We start from the raw sequence: 26,783 nt of genomic DNA on the forward strand, positions 1-26,783 counted from the left end.
ATATATATATATATATATATATATATATATATATATATATATATATATATATATATATATATATATATATATATATATATATATATATATAGAGAGAGAGAGAGAGAGAGAGAGAGAGAGATTTTTATTTCTCAATAAATAGCCTATACACTAAAACCCTTAACATGATGCTTTATATATGATATTAGAATACGTGTCTGCTTTTTGTAAGTGGTAATATTTGTAAAGAAAACATTTACATATATTTGATTTAAAGAGCCCATATTATGGGTTTTTGAAAATTCCCCTCCATGTAGTGTGTAACAGCTCTAAGTGAAGTGAAGTATCCAGCTAAGGCTTAAATCTGTAAGAATACAGTGTTTAAAACGGTTGATTCATCTATAAAAGAGTCGACTCATAGTGCTTCAAACGAGTCGCCTTGATACCGAGTCATTAGGTGTTTCGCCATGACGTACGAACGAAACCAAGTTATTCACGTGCACGCGCAAACCCGGGAGATTTCAAACCTGAGGCCCCGCCCTCTGACGCAGAAACCCAGACACACACACACACACACACACACACACACACCCACAATTGAAGTCACACTGCAGATGGATATTATATCGAGTCTCTACCCAAAGATGAAACATCAGCATTATAGCCAAGTAGTTGGAAACTACTGGAAACTTCTGGAAGCTACATGCTGCAAAGAATACTTCATCTGCGTTTGTTAAAGGAAGGATCAGTAAAGAGTAACTTACTGATGGACGTCAGGATGGGTTTCCATTTCTCAAGTGTAAGTACTTGCGATTAAAGTTGTTGCCTCGTTGACTCTAGCTTGCAAATATATTTAGTTGTGATTTGTTACTTGTAACCGAGTGTACTGTATCAGGTTAACTGGCTATATTCTCTTATCGCGTGCAAAGTCACGTTAAAAACGCGACGCGTGCTGCTTTGTTTATGGAGCTCCGTGGTAGAGCTCTGCATACCCGCGGCTGTCCCCGCGCCAGATTTCTGCGGCGCGGGAATAAATTTTCGAATAAATCGCGGGAGCGGTCGGTAACGGGTTTAATTTGGGATAGGAGCGGGCTGTCTAGCAATATCACGGATATTGCTATGCGAATGAGAAAGATGTGTCTGCTTGGTGCTTGTGTGTATGTGTGTTAGTGCGCACGCGCGCGTATGAGAGAGAGAGAGAGAGAGAGAGAGAGAGAGAGAGAGAGAGCGCGAGCGAGAGCTTTGTGTGCTTGGTACTGTGTGTGTGTTTATACAGACAGCTTGGCTGTCTGGACTGTATAGCTGGGTGATTTTTGGTTGTGTTCTCCCCCGCTCTTTAGCGGGATCGGGCGCGGCGGGCAGAAAACGGGGCGGGTTCTAAGGCTAAAACCTGGCGGGTGCGGGCAGAAGCGGGAGCGTTGTCGTCCGGAGGTGTGTGTGTGTTTTTGTGTGTGTGTGGCAGCTAAAATCCACGCCTACACTATCGAGCGTGTATGAACTGTGATTACTTTTTATATTGCTGATTAGCTATTGGGCATTTTACTCTCTGACTGAAGGCAGTCGACAAATCGCGACAGACTGTCATCGGTCCAATCAGCGCAGATTAGCTTCGCGCTAAGGAGGGGCTTGGGAACAAATGAATCACTGGACGATTCATACGGGAGTCGCTGGGATAATTAGGTAAAAATAAATGCAGATTATAAGACCATGAAAGTGTTTTTTGACCTTGCATGCATATTAAACTGTTGTTGGAGACCCTTACAACCAAGATATGACCCTATTTCATGTATAATATGGGCTCTTTATTATGGAAAATGAGTGCATTATTTTACTACAATTAAAATAGAATTTTAAAAAATGTAGGAGTATAAAATATTTGCTCACAAAAAAGTTATGTGGTCTTTCTCTAAAGAAGTTGTTACTCCTTCCTGTTTTGAGCATCATTATGTAAGCATTAGGACGTTTTACAGTATCACTAATGTGGTTCAAACGCTGGATCTGCGACAGAGAAACTATGGTTTTGGGAAACACTATTCACTACGTCATCCTTTTCCCAAATGATGCATCATACTATGATAGTTCAGCCATGCTTACAGTATGTTGTTGCTTGGGAAACGCACCTCTGAACTATTAGAAAATGATCTGATATACAGTACATGATGATTGATTTACAGAAAGTCAGCTCACATGAATCTGCACATACAAAAGCACATCGCCACGGCTTCACTGACAATCAAGCATTTCTCCATCTCCGTGTCCATTTCTGTGAGCACCTCAGGGGGTTGAGTGGACGTCTGTCTCGCTCTCAGACTCACTGTTTCTCTCTCTCTGGGGGCTCGTGCTTCTCTCTGCGGGACTGGCCCGAATCGCCTCGAGCCTCCATCAGAACCTAAATGATTTCCTCAGAAACGTCTGCTGGGAGCGCGTCAACGGCTGACAGCACACTGCTTAATTGGAGGAAGCCGGACAGCACAATTCTCAAGATTAATTCTCCAGGAGCTGCGTGTTGACCAGGGTTTGTGTATGTGTGTGTGTGTGTGTGTGTGTGTGTGTGTGTGTGTGTGTGTAGATACGGCACTCTCTCTTGGATTTTCTGTTTCAATTGGCCGGGCAAAAGCAAAACTTGTTATTTGGGGCTCGGTTGGTGACAAGTCTGGGTTCAGTGCAAGTAATACATCTAGGTTTACATGGAAGTCACAGTGTGAGTGTGTGGGAAAGATTTCGTGGCTATATTTTTAGAACATTTTCTTCTTCATAACTGAGCTCTAACAAATACAATGTCTCTCAGGCTACTTTATATTAGTGCTGGACAAAGATTAATTGTGATTAATCACATCCAATTAAAAGCGTGTTTTGACATAATGGGCTCTATTTTGACAATCCTTGCGCAAAGCAGGGCACAAACGCATTAAGGGCATGTCAGAATCCACTTTTGCTAATATAAGGACGGAAAATCCACTTTGTGCCATGGCGCATGGTCTAAAAGGGTTGAGCTTATTTTCTTAATGAGTTATAGGTGTGTTTTTTGAGAATAAACAGATCAGAGTCTTATCTCCCATTCCCTTTAAGAGCCAGTTGCAACGCACCATAGCGCATTTGCTATTTACATGACGACTTTGTAAGTGGAAAAACTGAACAATTCACTAGCAAGAAAACAGTTAAACAGAGCATCTGCAGCACAAGAATGACAGGTAAGGCCTCCTCATTATCTACTTTCACTTTTGCTCTCGTGGAAAGGGAAACCTTGTACGCACAGACATCAATTAGCCTATAAATAATTAATTTTGTTTGTTAAGCGCAAAGATTTGTTTCAAAACTATTTCTAAATTCAGTTCTAATTTCCAGAAAACGAATAAATGAATAATAATAAACAACCAATAAGTGTGGGCAAAAAACTGATTTATATCCAAATACACATGCTATGCCCCATATGGTCTGAAACCTGACAGGTGGGAAGATCTAAGCTTGTTTTTAATAAACAAAAATAAATATGGATATAATAAATAATACTGCTAATAATTTTAACATAATACCAAAGCAAATTGTCACAAATAAACTGAAAAAGCCTCTGAGATGAAGAAGGCATGAAAGTTTGGTTTTTATATTTATGTAGGCTAGAAAATAATATGTTTTGTAATATTTTAATCCTTTATATTTATAACCTATTCTTATTATATCCTATTTATATATCCTTAATATGTTTATTCTTTTTCATATGTAAAGATATTTGCGTATTGCTCTACATCTTGTGTGTATTAAGCAGTAAGCAAGGCGCACAACTAAAGGGCTCTGCGCTGGACAATAGACCGGCGTTGTTCTGGTCTATTGAAAAATCTATTATAGTTTCTCAAAATAGCAACGCGCCTGCAATGCGCCTCAACATGGCTTCCTTTTTTGACCACAATGCCTATGGGCGCACATATACAGTAAGCGCAAATGCATTTGCAATTTAAACAGATTGGCGCAAAACGCCAAAACGACTCTTGCGCTAAGCTGAAACTAGCAAACAACGATTGCGTTGTGCCTTGGTAGGGCCCTATGTGTGTGTGTGTGTATTATACATATAGTTGAAGTCAGAATTATTAGACCTCCTGGATAGTTTTTCAACACAAATTTAAACAATAGCATTAATAACTTATTGCTAATAACTGATTTATTTTATATTTGCTATGATGACAGTACATAATATTTCACTAGATATTTTCAAGATACTAGTATTCAGCTTAAAGAGACATTCAAAGGCTTAACTAGGTTAGCCATTAGGTTAATAATGCAAATCAATGTATCATGATGGTTTGTTTTGTAGATAATCAAGTATTTATATCCCAGAGTTCATCAAGATTATTTGGATTCATCTTCAGTGCCTCCTTCTTTATCTCACCGCAGACTTGCTCAATAATGTTCATAATAATGTATATAATAATGTAATATTCAATGATGTGTATAAAAATATAGCTTAAAGGGGCTAATAATACTGACCTTGAAATGGTTTTAAAAATTAAATACTGCTTTTATTCTAGCCAAAATAAAACAAATAAGACTTTTTCTAGAAGAAAAAAATATTGTTGGAAAAACTGTGAAAAATGATCTGATAATGCCGAGTTCAGACTGCATGATTTTCAAAGTAGTCATGTCACAGATGTTTTCACACTGCATGACTATCTGGGCTTGTGTTTCGTCGATGCTTTGTTTACACTGCAAGATGGATCGGCGACCTGGACATTCACATTGCATGACTTTACTATAAGAAGAATCGCCGACAACTTCGTCCAAACAACGTCTCACAGCCAAAAACACGCAGTATATCTTTTGTTATTAACTACATAATGAGAAAGAAGCATTTAATGGGGTAGAACATGTACATGTTTGCTCACCTGGGTTTAAAGAATTAGCCATTTCTCCTCAACGTTGATAATAAACTAATTTCTTTCTGTATGAAACGTCAAACAGACACAGTTGCTCCTGAGTCCCGTCAAACCTCCACTGGTTTTTCCTCCATTTCATGGGTCCAAATAAACTGAAAAAGAGCGCTTTTAACTTCTCCCCCAGCCTCCCGCTGGCCTGCAGCAGGTATACACACACGCACACACAAGTGAATGCTGCTTTCTCATTGGCTGTAGGCGATCGCCGATGTTATTTTCAGTCAAAACTCAATTCACACGGCATGATTTGAATCGCCGACAGCTCCAGATATTTAGCACACCAAATATCTCACAGGCATCGGCGACTCATCGGCGATTCTCTCAGATCGCGTCTTTGAAAGTTCATACTGTGTGATTGTCACTCACGTGCACGAGCAGCAATTTGCCTGTGATTTCAGGCATTTGTCTGCGATTTCTCAAAACCTGTCGGCGAGCCACAATCGGGGCTAAAATCACGCAGTCTAAACTAGGCATAAGCTTCATGTGGGAATTATTTGAAAAAGGAAAAATATTTGATTCGGCTTCATAAAAAGAGAAGTAGTCTTTGCAATGTCCTCTTTTAGATTCAAATAAAATTGTATGTGTGTGAGAATAAAGCATTCTCTCATGGATTTAGTTTTGTTTGGCCGAGCAAGAGCTGGACTTGTTATCAGAGGATTGGTTGGCCACCGGAGAGCAGTCTGCATTTGATGTAACTAATACATCAAGGCTTATATAGCACAGTTGTTATTATATATGTATGTGGGTTTGTTTAGCCTTTCCTTTGCAAATTCCTTTATTTTCTTGAAGTCATGTTGCTTTCATTTTTTCAAACTGCACCAGATCTGGTTTGGAAGTGAATACAAACTCTTCTTCCATTTCTTCCAACAAAGTCTCCTTCCACTTCATTGGTGGCCAACCCTATTCCTGGAGAGCCACCGACCTGCAGATTTCAGTTCCAACCCATATCAAGCACACCTGCCTGTAATTATCACGTGGTGTTCAGGTCCTAAGTAATCGGTTCAGGTGTGTTTGATATAGTAAACTGAAATCTGCTGGAAGGTGGCTGTCCAGGAACAGGGTTGACCACCCCTGATGTAGGTGATTGTGCTTAGACAGATCCCTGGAGAACACCTCTATTTCTTCATAGCAGCACACACATATACAAACACACACACACACCCACAAACACATAGATATACAGTGGGCTGACCTGCAGAAGTCAGTGTTGTATGTTCAGGTGCGGTGAACGGAAGCGTAAAGCAGTATAATTGCTTTGCTGCCGTTAATCCTCTGCCAGCGATGTCTGACTCTGTGATTCTGCTATGAACTTTAAGCCTGTGTACACACACAACACACAGGCTTTCTTCAGCAGCTCCAAACCATCTCATGTGCACACACACACACACGCACACACACTAAGAATGTCCAGAAGTTAATCGTCTGCACACACATCTCTCTTCTCAGAACTTCATTTTGCTGAGGCATTTGTCGCTATGATTTGTAGTAGATGTCTGAAGTCTTGTGTGCTTTTTGTTGACAAAATTAATTTTGATTTTCGTATTAGCTGAAGTTTTTTCCTGAATGCTTACTTTTTCTTCCAAAAATAGTTTCTGAATAACAAATAGAGCATTTATTTGTGCACAGGCCATAGACCACTGCTAGAATTCTCATTAGCGCTGTTTCACTCATTAATAATATTGTGTGTTTGTTGAAATGTGCTATTTTAAAAACAAGGTTGCCGTTAAGAGGGCCAAAGGAACTTAATTTAATCATTATTTAGTTATATGCAAGCTTATTTCGCTGTAAGATAAATTTTTAGTCATGTTTTGGGAGCTGTGTGATATACTGAAACTATACATATGGTAGATGCTGTCACAACATCATCATGTTCAAGGAATCTTTCTTAAATTACAAAATAGTATCAATGTTACGTATACTACACTCACCGGCCACTTTATTAGGTACACTTTACAAGTACTGGGTTGGTCCACTATTCAGAACTGCCTTAATCCTTCATGGCACAGATTCAACAAGGTACGGGAAAAATTCCTCTGAGATTTTGCTCCATATTGACACGATAGCATCACGCAGTTGCTGCAGATTTGTCGGCTGCACATCCATGATACGAATATCCCATTCCACTACATCCTAAAGATGCTCAATTGGATTGAGTTCTGGTGACTGTGGAGGCCATTTGAGTACAGTGAACTCATTGTCATGTTCAAGAAACCAGTCTGAGATGATTCGCGCTTTATGACATGGTGTGTTATCCTGCTGGAAGTAGCCATCAGAAGATGAGTACACTGTGGTCATAAAGGGGTAGACATGGTCAGCAACAATACTCAGGTAGGCTGTGGTCTTGACACGATGCTTAATTGGTATTAACGGGCCCAAAGTATTCAAAGAAAATTTCTCCCACACCATTACACCACCACCACCAGCCTGAACTGTTGATACGGCAGGTTGGATCCATGCTTTCATGTTGTTGATGCCAAATTCTGACCCTACCATCCAAATGTCGCAGCAGAAATCGAGACTCATCAGACCAGGCAATGTTTTTCCAATCTTCTATTGTTCGATTTTGGTGAGCCTGTGCGAATTGTAGCCTCAGTTTTCTGTTCTTAGCTGACAGGAATGGCACCTGTTGTCATCTTCTGCTGCTCATCCTCCTCAAGGTTGAACGTGTTGTGCATTCAGAGATGCTCTTCTGCATACCTCGGTTGTAAGAAGTGGTTATTTGACTTACTGTTGCTTTTCTATCAGCTCGAACCAGTCTGGCCGTTTTCCTCTGGCATCAACAAGTAATTTGTGCCCAAGATGAAAAAAAAAAAGTGAGTTTTGATCTTCTATTGGTCTCATGAACTTATGTGATGCGATTTTGCGGATCAGAGTTGGAACTTTGCAATGCAACGAACTGCGAAACCTGTCGCACGAGCTTGAGTTTTTGTTCTGTGCAGCATGACCGCGGCTTTAGGCTTGTTTTTGAATCTACCGTTATAGTGACACATAGGGATAGCATAAGTTCATTGGAATTTAAAACGATAGTCACCACGTTTTCTGTTGACGTTTAACGCCTCGTAACTAAATAAAGGGCGTCAATGTGATTGTGCACACCAACACAAACACCTCATGCACGTTTTTTTGTTTTGACGCACGGCGTCAAAACCTTCTCCACCAATCAGATCGGCACCTTTGTTTACGTGCATGAAGCTGCTGAAGTTACCGTAAACAGCACTTGGAGGCGCTCAAGTGCAAAACTGTCAATGCGAGCACACATTGAAGAAGATGCCCAGAGGCGATATGAACGTGCAGCTGCTTATTGCACTGGTAAACAATAATCATATCATCGCTAGAGCTGGAGCGGCTGCTTGAACCATCCATGCTTGTTCGAGTCACCAGCAACTTTAACAACATGCGTGTGACTGTGAACTTCCACTCCTTCACTTCTTCTGTGTTATAACCGGGTGTCAGAAGCTTATAGTTGTGCAGCGCCATCTAACGCCAAAAGAGTGATTTGGCATATTCGTCTGCTTGACGCCAGTGAAAAGTGCTTAGGTTTGAACACTGAAAAACGTCTCGTAAAACGCTGACGATAAACGCAAACAAAAAACGTCCCGGTGTGTAGGAGCCTTAAGAGCCATAATTTGATTAAATATAATTTATTAACTGTTTATATGTTTAGTTGTGTATGTTTGCTGGTTTCACCCCTACTCTTTTGTTTGTAATGGATTGCTCCACCCTTATTGGACTGTTTAAGGTTTATTACGATATAGAAAAGTCAAAGAAAGATGGAGCAATACAGTCTTTTGACCAGAGTTTATTGTTATTGGTTGAAAATTCAGAAAAAAAAAACATCTTTAAATGTAAAGAAACCTGAGTCAATTGATCGCCCGATCTGACACACATACTGTAGGGACATCAGTGACTTATTTTACATCTTGTAAAAAGGGGCATAATAGGTCCCCTTTTAAAATCAGGTGTCCTTTTTAGGTTTTTTAGGTATTAGTTTTAAGGTTTTCAAGTTTAAGGTATCCTAAATATCAGTGTTAATAATGAAAGTATGTATAGACTTTAAAATGGTATTGTTTATGGTGTCTTGCAATAGGAACTGCATTATAAAGCTCAGTGTAAGTAGTCCACCGAGAATGAGAAAACTGAGAGAAAACTCAATAAAGATAGTGTTGCTTTTTGTGTGTGTGTGTGTGTTGTAAAACAAGCCCGATTTATCCTCATTGTGCAGGACGGGCAGTGGTAGCAGGCGTCTGGTTGGCCTCTCGCCAGCGTGTGTGAGACAGAGAGAGTTAAATGTGCAATAAATCCAGCAGCAGCAACAGCAGCCAGTCGATTCCTTATCATCCACATGTCCATTTCCAGATTAATCTCCTCAGGCCTGTCACAGTTCTCAGTGTGTCTGTCTCTCTCATCCTCACATCTCCGACGCTTTGATACTAGCTCACAGGATTCGCTTTTAATCTTGTTGAGAGCATCGCAAACATTGTGTGTCTGAGCCTAAAACCACAAGTGGACGGTGTCTGAGTTTCATTAACCAAAGCACCTTTTTATATATATTTAAAAAATAAATAAATAAATCTGTATACTCAGAAAATAATGGGAAAAATTTATATCTCTGTCTATAAAGTTTACAATTAAAAGAACATACATATAAAAAAAAAAACATAGTAAACAGTAGTAATAAAAAATAAATAAATAAATACATTAATATTAATTAATTAAAATAATAATAAATTACAATAATTGTATTAATTTTTTTATTTATTTAATCTATCCATCCATCCATCCATCCATCCATCCATCCATCCATCTATCCATCCATATATCTATCTATCTATCTATCTATCTATCTATCTATCTATCTATCTATCTATCTATCTATCTATCTATCTATCTATCTATCTATCTATCTATCTATCTATCTATCTATCTATCTATCTATCTATCTATCTATCTGTCTGTCTGTCTGTCTGTCTGTCTGTCTGTCTGTCTGTCTGTCTGTCTGTCTGTCTGTCTGTCTGTCTGTCTGTCTGTCTGTCTGTCTGTCTGTCTGTGTGTCTATCCATCCATCCATCCATCCATCCATCCATCCATCCATCCATCCATCCATCCATCCATCTAGATATAGAGTCCCAGTTTTGTTTTTGTTTTCCTGAATATACTGATAATTATTTGTTTGGGTGCTGAAAAGTATTGCCTTAAAATGGCATTCTCCCATTATTATTATATAACGGAAAAGAGAAACTGGCAAAATATATGAGCCAAAAAAAAAGGCAAATGTTTAGTGTTTAGTTTTACTCTGCTTCTATCCATATTCACTGTGAGTAGTGAATGATGCAGAAAGTGCTGCGGTATAAAACTTATAAGGGCTCGAACACACCAATCTTTGTTTCTAAACACACGAGAGTCAGTCCTCAAGAATGTTTTTTTTTTTTTTTTTTTTTTTAAGCACTGAATAAATCAGGAAAGTATCCAAACACAGCCGTCGGGTGCCTGTAAACAGAAACTGGCAATGGTTGCCCTGCCTCCGAGCTTTTCTGATTTGTCCACTGCTGTGGAACTAACGGTGATGAGCAGTTCTTTCAATTTGACACAGCGTCTAAAAAAACGAGTTGTAATGGTCACACACATTTGTCAAGCACATGTTTACATTGAACAACAATGCAAATGTAGAGTATTGAAAAAGAAACCAGGGGCAAAGTTCTAAATAGCTTTGTGTATATTCTGCTTATGTACACAGACTTACCTAAGCATTTACCACACATGACCATTGTAAAAAGTACACTTAAATAATGTGCCAAGAAGACTTTTCTATATAGCATACTTGTTCATGCTGCTTACATTAGCGCTACTGTTCTGTCATGGCAATGCTAGTAAAATGACACATCTCGACTCATTCACTATCATTAAAACTGTATTTTTTAAATGGTGGTTATTTTATTGGCTAGTTTGTTGTTGCTAAAATAAGTATAATTTAGTTGATCCAGTTAAATAGAAAGTACAAAATCACTTTTATATTGTTTAATGTATTAAAAAATAGTTATTACAAAGCATTTTATTTCAGTGCATCAATAAATAAATTAAAATTAAATTAAATGAAATAAAATGAAAAAATAAATAAAAATAAAAAAATTAATAAAATATATAGATTTTATAACATATCACTTAATTTCAAGATCACTGCTTAGTGCTATTTGAAGTTATGCTGACGACAAGGTAAAATAACAGTTTTTTTTTAAAGCTTAGATCATGATAAATTTAACCATATTTCATAACAGATATTCTCTAGCACAGTATAAAAAATAATAAAAAAATAAAGAACACTTGCAGATTCCTCCCTGTTATTAGTCTTTATGTGGCGTTAAGCACCTGGTGGTAAATCCTTTAATTATCTGACAAACCCTATTTAACTGGCCTATTTAGTCTAATCTTCCAGTTTTCACTGACTGTGCAAGATGCTGAGCCGTTCTAAAGTGACAAAACTCTCCAACAGCAGGTTGTCAGCCGTTTTAGCCACAGCAAGAGATGCTCGTGTTTCCAAATATGTGGCTTCTAGAATATTGTATGTTTCTAATGACACCAATTCATTCAAGTCTTTAGAAATGCTGTTCATCAATGAAAGACAAATGCACAAGATGACCCAATAATGTGTAAAAAGGACAATTCTGATCTCTAAAAGATTTGTCATGTCATTCAGTGTCTTGGCGTTTAAGGTAATTTAGACTGAAAGCCTGAAGGAGCATGTTGAATTCTGCTTCAAACATTTATTCTGTAGAAAGACTGAACTAAAAGTGTATGCAGTATATCAGCAAAGGTGAGGTGTGATGTTTTGGCAATGTTTTCTGCTGCTGGAGCTTGGTCTTTTATAACTGAAATTGTTTATTGTACATATTGTTAATCTATAACTAAGTTTTCTATATTGTATATCAAATAGTTTTAGCTATATTTTCTATGCCTAAGTTTGTTTTGTATATTTAAATTTTATTGTATCTCTTATTTTATTCCATTATATATTTCTTATTGATAATCATTTTTAAGGTCACAGGCAGTCGTATTAGCATTTCCCTGCATATTGTACTGTTTATGACTCTGTATGTGACTAATACAATTTTTATTTGATTTATAAAGACGACAGAGTGAATGTAAATGTTCATCACAAGCTTTTTCAGCAACACTCAGTTCCTTCCTTTTATCACTCAATCAGCTGGACTTTTTTTGTTGATTGATAATGTACAACATCAAACAGCAAAACAGTTAAATACTTTAGGCTGAAAACACAGAAATAATAATAAAATGGCTCGTCCAGAGTCCTGAGCTAAACTTGATTGTTATTCCCTTACTCATTTTTTTTTTTACTTGTTAAAACTACTTAGTTCAAATGAGCTGAAACAACCCAATTCTTGAGATTTCATTGGGACAACTTATTTTTTGTTTAATGCACATAAATTTGTTAAAAGTGTTAAGTTAACTTAATCAATGTGTGTTGGGAAAACATGAATAAATTGTGTGGAATCCTGGATTTTTTACAGTGTTGCATTTGTCAACCAAACAGCCCAACATTTTCCTACAGGACAATAGACGCCAACAAACAGCAAAACAGTTAAATACTTTAGGCTGAAAACACAGAAATAATACTGAAATGGCTAGTCCAGTGTTCTGGAGTAAATCTGAATGTCTTTTCTTACATTTGTGGCTCAATCAGGTGAATTTTATTTTATTTTTTTATTTTTTATTTATTTTTTTATGCAGGATAATGTACTCCATCAAACAGCAAAACAGTGAAAAACTTTAGGCTGAAAACACAGCAATAATAATGAAACGGCTAGTCCAGAGTCCTGAACTAAACCTGATTGTCCTTCCTTGCATTTGTCACCCAGTCAGCCCAACATTTTCATGCAAGGCAATGTACTGTACCTCATCAAACAGCAAAACAGTTAAAGTTGTTTCTTAAGGCTAAAAGCACAGAAATAATAATGAAATGGCTAGTTCCTAGTCCTGAACTAAACCTGATTGTCTTTCCTTGCATTTGTCTCCTAATTAGACCAACATTTTCAAACAAGGAAATATACCCCATCAAACAGCAAAAAATTTAAATACTTTAAGCTGAAAACACAGAAATAATAATGAAATGGCTAATACAGAGTTCTGAACTAAACCTGATTGTCTTTCTTTGCATTTGTGACCAAATCAGCCCAGCATATACATGCAGGACAATATACCCTGTCAAACAGCAAAACATTTAAAGTAGTTACTTAAGGCTGAAAACACAGAAGTAATAATGAAATGGTTAGGCCAGAGTCCCGAACCAAACCTGATTGTCCTTCCTTGCATTTGTCACCCAATCAGACCAACATTTTCATTCAAGACAATATACCCCATCAAACAGCAAAACAGTTAAGTACTTTAGGCTGAAAACACTAAAATATTAATGAAATGGCTAGTCCAGAGTTCTGAACTAAACCCAACTGAAAAGTCTTGTACAAAACCAGGACAAAAACCAGCAGACTGAGGAACAGCTTTTTCCCCAGAGCTGTCTCCCTCTTGAACTCTGCCCGTCACTGACTCTTTTGCCCTCCTTATGCACTCCCCACTCTCCTCTAACCTATACTCCTCACAAACACTGCACTATTCAACATTTAAACATATTCATTGCACTGATTCACTTATTTGAACTGTACATACCCACTGCACATGAACATTTGTAATTATGTACACACCCACTGTGCATATTGACCTTATTCGAAAATGCGGAAGTGCGCCTGTTATCGCGATTGTCTTAGAACTTCCAATTCAGTCGCCTATGGGAGAAATGACTAGGAATAATAAACGGCAGAAAATGGTCAAACTGCTTGCTCTACAAACAAATGTTTTCATGACTATACAGACCAAGTAGAATAATATAATAAAAAAAATCAAATTGCAACATCAAGCAGCGTAACGAGCAGTTTTTAACGTCAAAAAATGAATGGAAGTGAATGAGACCGGAAGTCTCGAGCCAAAAAGATTCAAATGGCAGCGCCCGCTTGTCGGTGGAGAATAAGGTGAATACAATTGTAATTAGGTTTATCTATCTGCATACTTCTGATTATTAATAGCAACCTGTACATATATGTATTTATTGTAAATCTCTGTTCATAGCTAATACAACCTGTTTATAACGTTCATAGTACATCCATCTGTATATATCACCATAGTTTTTCTATAACTGCACTTTATAACTTAAACCTGCACTTGCTGCTATCGCACTGCTGGTTAGACCTAAACTGCATGTCGTTGCCTTGCACTTGTACATGTGTATTGACAATAAAGTTGAATCAAATCTACTGTATGTGCTAAGTAATGTGCTTAGAAAGAGGCTGGGAAACCTATAAAAAAAGACTCCAATGTATAAACATGTTTGCGTGAGTAAAATTAATCATTCATGCACCCACGGATTAACTTGATTGCACAGATTGCCTTTGTAGTTTTAGCACCCAATTCACCAAAGAAATTATACTGAATGAGATAATTGTGCAAACATGCCTATGAAATGATCAAAATTAGTGCTATTTTACAGGGAGGTCCTGAACAATTTGTTATTGAGGATTTGGGAGATCTGCAGCATGAACCAGGTCATCCTAATAGAAGAGAATATGTAGTCTAATGCAGAATAAGCATATGCACAATTTTATACTGTAATGGTGGTATTTCTTTAAACATACACACACTTGTATATGTGGTTTACAAGGACCTACAGTATGTGCAATTTATACTGTAAAAATGTCTTATTATATTGCCTTATCGGGCGAGGCAGTGGCGCAGTAGGTAGTGCTGTCGCCTCACAGCAAGAAATTCGCTGGTTTGAACCTCGGCTCACTTGGTGTTTCTGTGTGGAGTTTGCATGTTCTCCCTGCCTTCGCGTGGGTTTCCTCCGGGTGCTCCGGTTTCCCCCACATTCCAAAGACATTCGGTACAGGTGAATTGGGTAGGCTAAATTGTCCGTATTGTGTGTGTGCGAATGTGTGTGTGGATGTTTCCCAGAGATGGGTTATGGCTGGAAGGGCATCCGCTGCGTAAAAACTTGCTGGATAAGTTGGCGGTTCATTCCGCAGTGGCGACCCCGGATTAATAAAGGGACTAAGCCGACAAGAAAATGAATGAATGAATGAATGAATGAATGAATGAATGAATGAATATTGCCTTATCCTACCCCTAAACCCACATCAAACGTGTCCAACTTTAAATGTAAAAAGATTTGGCTGAGTATGACCTTTTTTAAGTGTTTTGAATTATGAGGACACATTGCATGTCCTCGTAAACCATCTTAAACTTGTCATATACCAACATCACAACATTTACAAATTTGTCCTCATAAATCACATAAACAAGTATACACAAATATACACACATACTGGGCGAGGCAGTGGCGCAGTAGGTAGTGGTGTCGCCTCACAGCAAGAAGGTCGCTGGTTCGAACCTCGACTCAGTTGGCGTTTCTGTGTGGAGTTTGCATGTTCTCCCTGCCTTCGCTTGGGTTTCCTCCGGGTTCTCCGGTTTCCCCCACAGTCCAAAGACATTCGGTACAGGTGAATTGGGTAGGCTAAATTGTCCGTATTGTGTGTGTGCGAATGTGTGTGTGGATGTTTCCCAGAGATGGGTTACGGCTGGAAGGGCATCCCCTGCGTAAAAACTTGCTGGATAAGTTGGCGGTTCATTCCGCTGTGGCGACCCCGGATTAATAAAGGGACTAAGCCGACAAGAAAATGAATGAATGAATGAATGAATATTGCCTTATCCTACCCCTAAACCCACATCAAACGTGTCCAACTTTAAATGTAAAAAGATTTGGCTGAGTATGACCTTTTTTAAGTGTTTTGAATTATGAGGACACACTGCATGTCCTCGTAAACCATCTTAAACTTGTCATATACCAACATCACAACATTTACAAATTTGTCCTTATAAATCACATAAACAAGTATACACAAATATACACACATACTGGGCGAGGCAGTGGCGCAGTAGGTAGTGGTGTCGCCTCACAGCAAGAAGGTTGCTGGTTCGAACCTCGACTCAGTTGGCGTTTCTGTGTGGAGTTTGCATGTTCTCCCTGCCTTCGCGTGGGTTTCCTCCGGGTGCTCCGGTTTCCCCCACAGTCCAAAGACATGCGGTACAGGTGAATTGGGTAGGCTAAATTGTCCGTAGTGTGTGTGTGTGAATGTGTGTGTGGATGTTTCCCAGAGATGGGTTGCGGCTGGAAGGGCATCCGCTGCATAAAAACTTGCTGGATAAGTTGGCGGTTCATTCCGCAGTGGTGACCCCGGATTAATAAAGGGACTAAGACGACAAGAAAATTAATGAATTTTGCCTTATCCTACCCCTAAACCCACATTAAACCCAACTTTATATGTAAAAAGATTTGGCTGAGTATGACCTTTTTTAAGTGTTTTGAATTATGAGGACACACTGCATGTCCTCGTAAACCATCTTAAACTTGTCATATACCAACATCACCACATTTACAAATTTGTCCTCATAAACCACATAAACAAGTTTACACAGATATACACACATACTCTATATACATCTATACTGGGAGGTAAACACATTCTATCAGTGCAGTTTCATATGCTGACAGTTACAGTGATGCTGCTCTCGGTGTGCTTGGATTTCCTTTGGGAGCAGCTTAATTGTGTTAGAAGCGGCTGTATCTCATGGCCTCATTCTGTACCCACACACACACACACACATCTTTTGGCCTAGTTCCAGAAATGGCCCACCTCCACTTTTTCCCACTTGTTCTTTTTCTCCTCCTTCCTCTTGCTTTCTTACCTTTCCCCCTCTGCTTTCCTTAAGCCTGACTGTGAGATATAGTGAGTAAGACATCTTTGCTGTCGTGGCACCTAATCAAACAGTGCTTTGGGTGTTAACTGTGGTGTAAGCAAAGCCCTGCTGTTTGGATAGGGACCAGCTCACTGTCTGAATGAAACACTCCCTGCTAACAGTGCAGAATAGAGCCGCTGCTTTATGGACCCGTGCAGACCTTTTATAAACATCCATGGCCCGGTTTCCTCAGTAGGGCACAAAGTCTGCTAGTCTTAAATAAAATGAACTCAAATAGTTTCCATCATTTTTCAGTGGAAATAAGCAGTTATAAAAGTTAAACGGCTTGGCTTTAGAGTATGTTGAGTTGAGCATTAACCTCAGAAGAATGAATGACATTTTTTATGATATATTTTATCTTTGGTATTAAAAAATTGGTTGGAATTTGTTTTATTTTCTTTAGATTTTTTTTTTTTTTTTGATAAGTTGTGTTACTAAATTTCACTTAATGTATACATGCATTTGTGTGTGTGTTGCTTTTTTGATTTATATATATATATTTTTTTAGTAAATTATACACTCACTGGCCACTTTATTAGGTGCACCTGTTAAACTGCTTGTTAACAAATTTCTAATCAGTCAAACACATTGAACGTCTTGTCAGCACACCAGTTTACCTGAGTTTTGTTGCTGACTATGTCCATCCCTGTATGACCACAGTGTACTCATCTTCTGATGGCTACTTCCAGCAGGATAACGTGCCATGTCATAAAGCACAAATCATCTCAGACTGGTTTCTTGAACATGACATGAGTTCACTGTACTCAAATGGCCTCCACAATCACCAGAACTCAGTCAAATAGAGCATCTTTGGGATGTGGTGGAACAGGAGATTCGCATCATGGATGCAGACGATAAATCTGTAGCAACTGCGTGATGCTATCAAGTCAATATGGACCAAAATCTCTGAGAAATATTTCCAGTAGCTTGTTGAATCTATGCCACAAATGTTTAAGGCAGTTCTTACTTGGCACTAGTAATGTGTGCATAATAAAGTGTCTGGTGAGTGTATGATCCTAGTTTTGTTTAGCGAAATTTCCTTAAATTTCACAAATTTGTTTTATTTATTTTTTTATCTATTTTTTTTTTGTTTCTTGTTTTTTGTAATTGATTTTATTTTCTTTACTTTTGTTTTGTTTCATAAATTGTTTAAATGAGCAATATCACAGGAGTAGCAGTGCGATATGGCTGTATATCAGCACTAGTGGAAGGAGTGCCTTAGTGCCCCCACCAGTGCCGATATACAGCCATATGGCACTGCTACGAGTGTGATATTGCGTTTATACAACAGTTTGACGGCTTAATTGTGTATATAAAAACAAAATCAAGCATGGAGAGTCTCAAAAACCCTTTTGCATGAGGAACTACTTTCTTCCGGATTCAAATCATAAGCTGACAGTTAAACAGCTGAGCAAGCATCTTTTAAGCTTTAGATCTGTTGTGTCTGCTTTTTGCTGGCTGTATGTGGGCGGAGTAATAGATACAATTTTAATTAATTAATTAATTTATTTATTTATTGCTTTGTTTGATAGACTTTAACACCCATTTGTTTTGTGACATTTTCAAAAATTTCACAAATATTGTTATTTTTTATTTTTATGTTTTTTCTTGTTGGTTGTAATTTATTTTATTTTATTTAAATGTTTGTTTTGTATTAACCATGATGATAACCAAATTTTTTTTTATTATTTGTTGCTTTGTTTTTATATACTTAATCTCCCTTTTGATTTGTTTTGCGACATTTCACAAACTTTCATGCATTAATTTTATTTTTACACTCTTTGTTTTGTTTTGTTTTGTTTTGTTTTGTTTTGTTTTGTTTTGTTTTGTTTTGTTTTGTTTTGTTTTGTTTTGTTTTGTTTTGTTTTGTTTTGTTTTGGTTCTGTTTGGTTCCCAACAGCCCATCCACAAACAAATAAACAAACAATTAATTAATTCTGCTTTTATCATTTTTTTTTTATTAATTTGGGAAAAGTTATTTTCCCAACTTTTTGTTGGTTGAATTTGGTTAAATGTTTTCTCCCGACATATATATATATTTAAAAAAAAAAATGCAGTATTGTATTTTATTATATTATGGATTTTATATTTTATCTATTGAAATATAGCCATAGCGGTCACTGGTCCGAGCCCCGGCTGGGTCAGTTGGCATTTCTATGTGGAGTTTGCATGTTCTCCCCATGTGTGGGTTTCCTCTAGGTACTCCGGTTTCCCCCACAAGGCTGAGGACATGCGGTACAGGTAAATTGAATAAGCTAAGTTGGCCATAGTGTATGTGTGTGAATGCTAAAATACATGGGTCTTTCCCAGTGTGGGGTTGCGTAAAACATGCTGGAAAAGCTGTCGGTTCATTCAACTGTGGCGACCCCTGAATAATACAGGGACTAAGCAGAAAAGAAAAAGAATGAATGAATATTAAAAATATGGAGAGCTCTCAGAAGACTTTTCCGCTCAATTTAAAGCACCTACTCCTAGACTGATCCCTAATATTTGGGGTCGCCAGAGTTCAAAGTCAGTTTTGTCATCAGCTCTGCCCATTTAGGGTCCCAGCTTCCCCTCACATGTCCCACAAGGCCTATGTCTGCACAATAGCATATTGTGACACTGCTTGAGTGAAATAATAATCTGATATGATGCTAACCGACCTTTATTGTATTTATGTACTTAGTGTTTGTTTGATAAACTTTATCACCCTTTAGACTTGTTTTGTGCCATTTCCCAAACATTCACACATTGTTTTGTTTTGTTTTGTTTTGTTTTGTTTTGTTTTTGCTTATTTTTAATTTATTTTATTTTATTTTGTGTTTTTTTTGTTTGCTTTTGTTTTATGTTGTTTTTTTGGATTTGTTTTGTTTTATTTTGTGTTTTTTTTTTTATTTAGTATTTTGTGTTTTGTTTTTTTTGTTTTTTGCTTTTGTGTTATTTAGTTTTTTTTGTTTTGTTTTATTTTGTGTTTTGTTTTATTTACTTTTTGTGTTTTGTTTTGTTTTATTTTGTGTTTAGTTTTTTTGCTTTTGTTTTATTTAGTTTTTTAGTTTTGTTTTGTTTTATTTTGTGTTTTGTTTTTGCTTTTGTGTTATTTAGTTTTTTTTTAGTTTTTGTTTTATTTTGTGTTATTTTGTTTATTTTTTGCTTGTGTGTTATTTAGATTTTTGTTTTGTTTTATTTTGTGTTTTGTTTTGTTTTATTTCGATTTTTGTGTTTTTTTTGCTTTTGTTTTATTTAGTTTTTTTTTGTTTTGTTTTATTTTGTGTTTTGTTTTGTTTTTTGCTTTTGTGTTATTTTTTTGTTTTGTTTAATTCAGTGTTTTGCTTTGTTTTGTTTATGCTTTTGTTTTATTTAGTTTTTTGTTTTGTTTTATTTTGTGTTTTATTTTTTTGCTTTTGGTTTATTAATTTTTTGTTTTGTTTTGTGTTGTTTTATTTTGTGTTTTGTTTTGTTTTTGTGTTTTTGTTTTATTTAGTTTTTTGTGTTTTGTTTTTTGCTTTTGTTTTATTTAGTTTTTTTGTTTTGTGTTTTGTTTTGTTTTGTTTTTGCTTTTGTTTTATTTAGTATTTTTGTTTTGTTTTATTTTGTGTTTTGTTTTTTTGCTTTTGTTTTATTTTTTATTTTTTGTTTCGTTTTATTTTGTGTTTTGTTTTTGTTTTTGTGCTTTTGTTTTATTTAGTTTTTTGTGTTTTGTTTTTTGCTTTTGTTTTGTTTTTATTTTTTTATTGTTTTTATTTTGTGTTATTTAGTTGTTGTTGTTTTTTTAGTTTTATTTTGTGTTTTATTTTGTTTTATTTAGTTTTTTGTGTTTTGTTTTATTTAGTTTTTTTGTTTTGTTGCATTTTTTGTGCCCAACTGCCCATCCACAAACAAACAAACAAACCGATAAACAAACAATTTAATTTTTTTTTTAATCTTTGTTTTTATTTGTAATAATAATAATTTCTTTGAGCCATAAATACTGTATGAGGTTTTGTTTATTTTTGTAGTTAAACATGAGTCAGGACCAGAACTTTTTGTTGTTGTTGTTGAGAGCTTCCCTTGCACTGACTTCCCTAATTTTTGGGGTCATCAGAGTTTAAAGTCCCTTCTGTCATCAGTTCTCCCTGCTTAGGGTCCCAGCAGCCCCTGACATATCCCACAAGGCCCTGTCTGCACAATAGCGCATTGTGTCTCGACTTGAGCGAAATAATCCTACTCTTTCTACAAGCGCTGGAACGTCTCCTCACCAGGTTTGATATTTCAAGGAGAAGTCACTCAAATGCTCTTGTGGAAGAGGCTGGTCATTAAAAAAAATCTAATCGGAACCAGAACTCTTCCTGGCTCTCATCAACTTCTGTCACGGTCTATAGTTAACATCACAACCTTTCAGTGATCTGTAAATCCTCAGTTTCTGGCCGGATGTTCTGTGCACTGGGGGAAGTCAATGCTTTATCAGAAACACAATATGTTTTTTCCCTGCGGCTGTACTGGGAAGGTTGAATGTGTAGGAATGGATCCAGGAGGTTGTGATAAAGAGCTGTTACCAAAGCCTTGTGTTTTTTATCCCTTGTTCCTCCTGTTGATGAAAAGCTGCTCTCGTGTTGAGTTTGTGGGCTGATGTACGGCCGCTCGGGGGCCGCCGCTCTGAATGGTAATTATAAACAGTTACACGTCGCTCTGGGACCGAGCTAAAAGAAAACGCACAACACAGCTACATTCTGTTAGAATTTCTTCGAGTTAAGTAGAAAATGCATATTTGTGTCGGAAAAGGTTAGCTGTGACATATCATCAGCTGACATTCTGCACACTAATGGAAAATCTCCTGTAAGAAGCAACTGTGATGAAATATACCTGGAGAGATTTTATAAGAAAACAAGATTTTCAATAAAGATTAGTTTATTTATAAATCAATTCTGTCATCATTTACTTAATGTTTTATTTCAAATATTTATGTATGTATGTACATTGCATCCGGAAATTATTCATACTTCACTTTAAGTACACGTGCTTCAATTTTTTTTTGTTTGTTTTTTTTTAACATTACGATTTTATTTCAAAATGGATTAAATTAATGTATTTCCTCAAAATTCTACACGCAATTTTTTTTTAATTGTTGCAAATTTATTAAAAATAAAAAAACCTGAAAAGTCACATGTACAGAAGTATTCTCTGCCTTTGCTCAATACTTTGTTGATGCACCATTGGCAGCATTTACAGCCTCAAGTCTTTCTGAATATGATGCCACAAGCTTGCCACACCTGTCTTTGTGAATTTTTGCCCATTCCTCTTTGCAGTACCTTACAAGCTCTAGGTTGGTTGGGAAGTGACGGTCTACAGCCATTTTCAGATCTCTCCAGAGATGTTCAATAGGATTTAGGTCTGGACTCTGGCTGGGCTACTCAGGGACATTCATGAGTTGTTGTGGATCCACTCCATTGATATTTTGGCTGTGTGCTTTGAGTCATTTGTGGGTCATTGAATGTTGTTTCTTATGGTCTAAGAGTCCTTCAGATGCCTTTCGGCAAATTCCAGGTAGGGAGTGGCTTCCGCCTGGCCACTCTACTATACAAGCCTGATTGGTGAATTGAATACTTTCCGGATGTATCTATGCATGTATGTGTACTTATTGTTTAGCATAAATACACCTCTCACCCTCACATATATTTTTTAAAATTTATATTTTATATTATTATTATTATTATTATTATTATTATTATTATTATTATTATTAATAATAATAATAATAATAATATACATTCATTCATTCAGTTTCTTTTTGGCTTAGTCCCTTTATTAATCTGGGCTCGAGGCTCTAACCAGCGACCTACTTGCTGTCAGGTTACAGCGCTACCCACTGTGCCACCATATATACATTAGATCAGTCAGTACCAAAACCAAAGTTGGAATTAATCTAAAGAAAACAAATTATTATGTTTTGGAAAATATTAAATAAAATGTAAATAAACAGAAAAAATCTAGAGAAACATAAACATATAAAGAAATTTGTTGAAATTTAGTTTCCAATAACTTTTTTTAAATGTAAATGTATTATCTTTTTATTCCTAAAGATGTTCGGTGACCAAACTCTTATTTTAATGTATATAACTCTTTAATATATTTTTTAATGATTTGTTTAAAATGCACCATAATTATTAACTTTTATTACTGAGAAATTGAATAAAATATTCATTTTTAAAAAGGAGTGTACTTGTATATGCTGAGCAATGGTTTTAAAACAATTTAATTTAAGTTAGATGTAAAAAGTCTTACAAAATGAGTTCATATTTATTATTTATTTCAAAGCATTTTTATTTAAATATTTATATATAAATATAAGTATTTTATTTGATTTATTTATGTTTTTATTGGGCAAGAGCAACCACATATATATTTTTTCTAATTATTATTATTGTTTTTTTTTTTGTTTTAGTTTTTTGAAAGAGCAACCATAATAATTAATCTTCTTTTTTTTTCTTTTTCTTTTTTTTTTGGAGCAAGCGCAACCATAATTTATTTATTTATTTTTATTTTTTTGCTGCGGTTCTGTTTTTCTTATCCAAAACAAGACAGTAAACGATACCCTGACCTTGACATTGATGCATTCAACAATTTGAAAAACACTCAATGCAGGTGTTTGGAGGATTTTGAGCTTGTCCACTTTCAACCACTTTCCGAGCTGAAAATGCATTTGGTCAGACTGCTTTCATAGCACAGGCGCTTATTTGGTCAAATGTATTCAAACCACCACAAAAGACCACCCAGCCTTTAGTGGCATCTTGTTATCATCTGTTAACATCATTCTGTTATCGGCATACATTTGAAATCATACATTTGTGTTGTAGATTAATAAGAAAAGGTCTTAATCTACAATGAGTCAGTTGTAGCACTTACTGTCATTTAATAAAACACTTTGTAGGAGTTGTAATTATAGAACTGGAATTATAGCCTGGATGACTGTAAATGATCAAATGATTAGTTCAAATATTCACTTATTGATTCACACATTTATTAGTCAAATTAATTTAAAGCGACTTACAAATAAGAGCGACATTATTAAAGATGGTCAAATGATCCACGAGTCAAACTATTTTTTATGCGACATACAAAAATAAATATGATTTATAAACTACTTGAATCGATTGAGCCAGTTTAAATGATTCACACGTTTATTAGTCAAACTGATGTATCATATGTGAATCAGTTCCTTCTAAAATAAAGTGGATTTTTGAATCAACTGAATTGGCTGAATCAGTTCATTTTAGCCATGCATTAATGAGTCAAACTGATTCAAAACAACTTACCAAAGGCAAATAAAATTAAAGATAATTTGTGAATTGATTGAATTGGTTAAACTAATTGAATTGGTTCAGTAAGTTCAAAAGATTCACACATTTATGAGTCAAACCTACAGTATTTAGAGCAACTCACAAAAAAGAGCAACCAAAGTAAATCTATGTGAAGGAGTTGATTCAGTTCAATTGATTCCTGAGTCCAACTGATTTAAAACAAAACTTACAAAAGAGAAACAAAAGTAAAGCTGATTTGTGAATGAATTGAAATGGTTCAGTCAGCTCAAATTATTCTAATTAAAGATGATCAAATTATTTAAAATATTTTCAAATGGCATGAAAAAGTAAAGATGTTTTAAAATGTGATTGAATCAATTGAGTCAAATGATTCACAAATTTATGAGTCAAACGGATTTAGAGCAACTCACCAAAAAAGTACACTAAAGTAAGTATGATATGTGAATCAGCTGCTTTAGTTCAAATGATTCCTGAGTCAAACTGAATCAAAACAGTTTACAAAAGAGAAATAAAATTGAAGATGATTTGTGAATCAATTGATTTGATTAAGTTCAGTCATGCAGTTCATATTATCAATACTGAAACTTAATTAAAGGTGATTGGTGAATCACTTATACGGACCAGATCCAAATGCTTTATACTTTCTTGAGTCAAACTGATTCAATGCAATTTTCAAAAATAGTAATACAGTAAAGATGATTTTGTGAATCAGTTGACTTGGTTGGCTCGATTATGCAATGTATTGATTTAACTGATTCAAAACAACTAAGAGGAGAAAAAAATAAAATAAAATAAAATTGATTATTGAATTGGCTGATTCAGTTCATTTAAGCCATGCATTAATGAGTCAAAATGATTCAAAACAACTTACCAAAGGCAAATAAAATTAAAGATGACTTGTGAACCCATTTAATTGGTTGAACTAATTGAATCATTTCAGTAAGTTAAAAAACAACAACACATTTATGAGTCAATTTAAAGCAACTCACAAAAGAGAGAAACCAAAGTAAATCTATGTGAATCAGTTGATTCAGTTGAATTGATTACTGAGTCAAACTAATTCAAAGCAACTTACAAAAGAGAAATATAATATAGATGATTTGTGAATCATTTGAATCAGTTCAAATGATTCAAACATTTATGGCCCACAAAAAAAGAGCAACCAATGTAAAACAAAATGAAATATGAATCAGTTGCCTCAGTTCAAATGATTCCTGAGTCAAACTGATTCAAAATAAGCAACAAAGGCAACATAAATACCACATATACCACACACAGAGTGATTAATCCTCACGTGTTTTCCTCTATACTGTCTCCTCAGGTGTTCCTTCTGGACCTCGAAACGTGATCTCCATTGTGAACGAGACGTCCGTGACCCTGGAATGGCATTCTCCGCGTGAAACTGGCGGTCGCGAGGACGTCACGTACAACATCGTGTGTAAGAAGTGCCAGGCGGACCGGCGCTCGTGCTCTCACTGTGACGACAATGTGGAGTTTCAGCCACGTCAGCTGGGACTGACCGAGTCCAGAGTGTTCATCAGTAACCTGCTGGCTCACACACTCTACACGTTCGAGATCCAGGCGGTCAATGGCGTCTCCAACAAGAGCCCGTACCCTGCCCAACACGTCTCCATAGACATCACCACCAACCAGGCCGGTGAGTCAGTAAGAGCTCTTTAATGGAGCCAAACAGGATTATGCTTGATTAAACCGGCTTATGAAATCAATAAAGTTCACAGCAATGGAGAATGAAGAAATGTGTTACAACAGTTTATATTCCCGAAGCCTGTTTAGAATAATTAGTGGTGGTTTGTTCAGGGTGGAAGCTAGGCATGGTGATTGAAGTTGATTTTATATTCACACATTCAGACTTTCTTCTTAATAATATAACTCCAGAAAAGTATTTGCAAATTCTAAATAGTGAAATCATATTAGCAGCCGATGAATATCAAGATACTACATTGTTCACAGTTAAATAAATAGTGCTTATGGTGTCATACTTACATGTGATTTCAGACCCAATATTCAAAGTACAATAGGGAGCGTGTCACAAGCTGTCAGTTAACCAAGGTACGGATATAAAACCAACTGTGCCTCAGTGTCATTGTTCTTGGTTGTCGGTGTTAACTGGTGCAGTGGTGTTTGTTGGATGGATTGGTCTTGATATAAACTAGTTTAAGTGGTCTTACTGTACAATTTGTGGCAGCTGTCTTGTGTTATTGCAAGTTTTGGTCATACAAATATTTGGTAAATTCAGTTTTTACCATTATTATTTTAAAATGTTGTATTCTCTATCAAAAAAATGGCTACATTTATTAAAATATGTGTTTTTTCATTTATAATAAGAATAAGAATAGTCTTCCTTGGAAAACTTCCTTAACAGAATTTAGCATCCTATATTTTGTATATTGTATACACAATCACTGGCCACTTTATTAGGTACACCTTACTAGTACCAGGTTGGACGCCTTTTGCCTTCAGAACTGCATTTATCCTAGATTGAACAAGGTACTGGAAATATTCCTCAGAGATTGTGTTACATATTAAAATGACAGCATCATGTAGTTGCTACAGATTTATCGGCTGCCATAATGTGAATGACTATCCTGCTGGAAGTAGCCATCAGAAGATGGGTACACTGTGGTCATAAAGGGATGGTCATGGTCATCAACTGCTGTAGCCTATCCACCTCAATGTTGTTCATGCAGAGATGCTCTTATGCAGACCTCTGTTGTAACGAATATTTATT

The 26,783-nt window shown here is 36.2% G+C and overlaps 1 protein-coding gene across 3 annotated transcripts in view; it reads left to right on the forward strand.

Moving 5' to 3' along the window:
• ephb1 (EPH receptor B1) overlaps positions 1–26,783 on the forward strand; it is a 550,777-nt gene that overhangs the window by 384,644 nt on the left and 139,350 nt on the right. For all 3 annotated transcript variants that reach the window (XM_073929961.1, XM_073929962.1, XM_017352258.4), the window contains one exon: positions 25,356–25,691. In XM_073929961.1, the coding sequence (XP_073786062.1) occupies positions 25,356–25,691 (336 nt within the window). The remainder of the gene's footprint in view (positions 1–25,355; positions 25,692–26,783) is intronic.

This window comes from Danio rerio, chromosome 2 (genome assembly GCF_049306965.1).
Source record: "Danio rerio strain Tuebingen ecotype United States chromosome 2, GRCz12tu, whole genome shotgun sequence".
In the NCBI taxonomy this organism is placed as follows: Eukaryota; Metazoa; Chordata; class Actinopteri; order Cypriniformes; family Danionidae; genus Danio; species Danio rerio.